The sequence below is a fragment of the Arachis ipaensis genome, chromosome B04, assembly GCF_000816755.2.
Source record: "Arachis ipaensis cultivar K30076 chromosome B04, Araip1.1, whole genome shotgun sequence".
In the NCBI taxonomy this organism is placed as follows: domain Eukaryota; kingdom Viridiplantae; phylum Streptophyta; class Magnoliopsida; order Fabales; family Fabaceae; genus Arachis; species Arachis ipaensis.
In genome coordinates this window covers 126,200,169-126,201,845 of record NC_029788.2, presented here as the reverse complement: position 1 = coordinate 126,201,845, position 1,677 = coordinate 126,200,169, and the positions used below count along the sequence as shown (strand labels likewise).

The 1,677-nt window shown below is 40.2% G+C and overlaps 1 protein-coding gene across 1 annotated transcript in view; it reads right to left on the bottom strand.

Annotated features, from left to right (window-relative positions):
- Positions 883 to 1,677, bottom strand: part of LOC107637245 (serine/threonine-protein phosphatase 7 long form homolog) — a 2,346-nt gene continuing 1,551 nt past the window's right edge. The window contains exon 2 of the mRNA XM_016340679.1: positions 883 to 1,602. Within this exon, the coding sequence (XP_016196165.1) occupies positions 883 to 1,602 (720 nt within the window). The remainder of the gene's footprint in view (positions 1,603 to 1,677) is intronic.

The window sequence follows — 1,677 nt, the reverse complement described above, 5'->3', positions numbered from 1 at the left end:
ATGGGTAATTTTTTTTTTTTTTTTGCATATAAGACCAAATTTGGTGTAACGTAGGGTTATGGAATTTAGGGGAGTTTTACACAGTTGTGACGGCAATTATGTGATGAAAAAAATTGGACTGTCCGATTTTTTGCAGTTGAGAGGGTACAAATCGGACCGTTCGATTTGTAGTTGAAGGATGTCTGTTTGCAAAGAAATCGGACCAACCGATTTCAAAGCTTGAAGACAAAAATTTGGCTGGACAATGAAATCGGACCCATTGATTTCTGTGTTTCTAATTTTTTTTGCGGGCCTTTCCACTAATCGGACTGTCCGATTTGAGTGGTCAAAAAAATTTGAATCATGAAGAAAGTGGTTGGACGGTCCGATTTAGGTTTATATATATACCCAACCCAAAACTGAGGAAGTGATATCTGAGGTTTGGCAGTTTTTTCTTAGTAACTTGCGACAACATGTTGTGACACGTGATGGTGTGAGCCTTATCTCCGATCGGCACAATTCCATCAAGTTAGCTATTACTCATAGTAACGGAGCTTGGTCTCCTCCCAGAGCATTCTACATGTTTTGTATCAGACACATAGAATCCAACTTCTTGAGGAAGTTCAAGGCTCCGTATCTACAGAAGCTTATCTTCAATATCGGTATGATAGTTACTATTACAGTTATTCTTTAACCCAGTTATTATACTGAACGTTGTTTTTACTGTCCTTCTTGCAGATCATTCAATGCTCTCCTAAAGTGAGCAAGACTACGATATCTTTAGGGCCGATCAGCACGCTCCCAGTTACGCCACTTGACATCAGACAATTTGTTAATTAACTTTTATCAATCAAATTTAAAAAACAGCGTGCTACACTTTTTCAAAGCATATAGTAATTAAATTTACCTATTTGTAATCGGAAAGAGTCGAGAATTGCCAGGAATCGGCGCAAGAAATGGTAGACGGTTCCAAGCCCAGGTAAGTAAAAGTGTCAGTGCACCATCAATCTCCTTACAGTCGACACGAGTTGCCCTATACAACGCTCTATACAGGTGTGATAGGCATGCCGATCCCCAACTAAACTGTATGATCTTAGTAAAATTACAGAATAACGGTAGAAACTTCCAGTGCACCGTTGCCCCAGACTTATCTCTAAACATAACGGTCCCAAACAATAACATTATGTGACACTTCACGTACCTCTGAATGTGAATATCATCAGCCAACACTAAACGATCCTTCAATCCTCGAAACCATGTCAACTTGATGAAACTTCCTCTAAAGTCCGCCTTCCTAGGTGCAACACCAAACTGATTTAAGCATTCAGCCTCTAACGCCTCATAACTACTGAGTGTCGGTCCTGTAACTGGCAGATCATTCATCGGAAGACCAAGAATTATCGCCGCGTCCTCCAGCGTCACAGCACACTCACCAATTGAAAAATGGAATATGTGAGTCTCAAGGCGCCATCTCTCGATCAAAGCATTAACCAATGCCGACTGATATTGGACAACTCCAATATGTGAAACGTGATAAAAGCCGATGTCCCGTAAATGCCCCTCCACTATTGGATTGTACGGATCCGACGGCATGTAGTGGTCACATTGCAACATCCGTGAACCCTACAAAACATAGCCATATACCACATTAAACAAATGTAACCTTCTTTAATTAACAAATTAAATTTGTATAGAAAT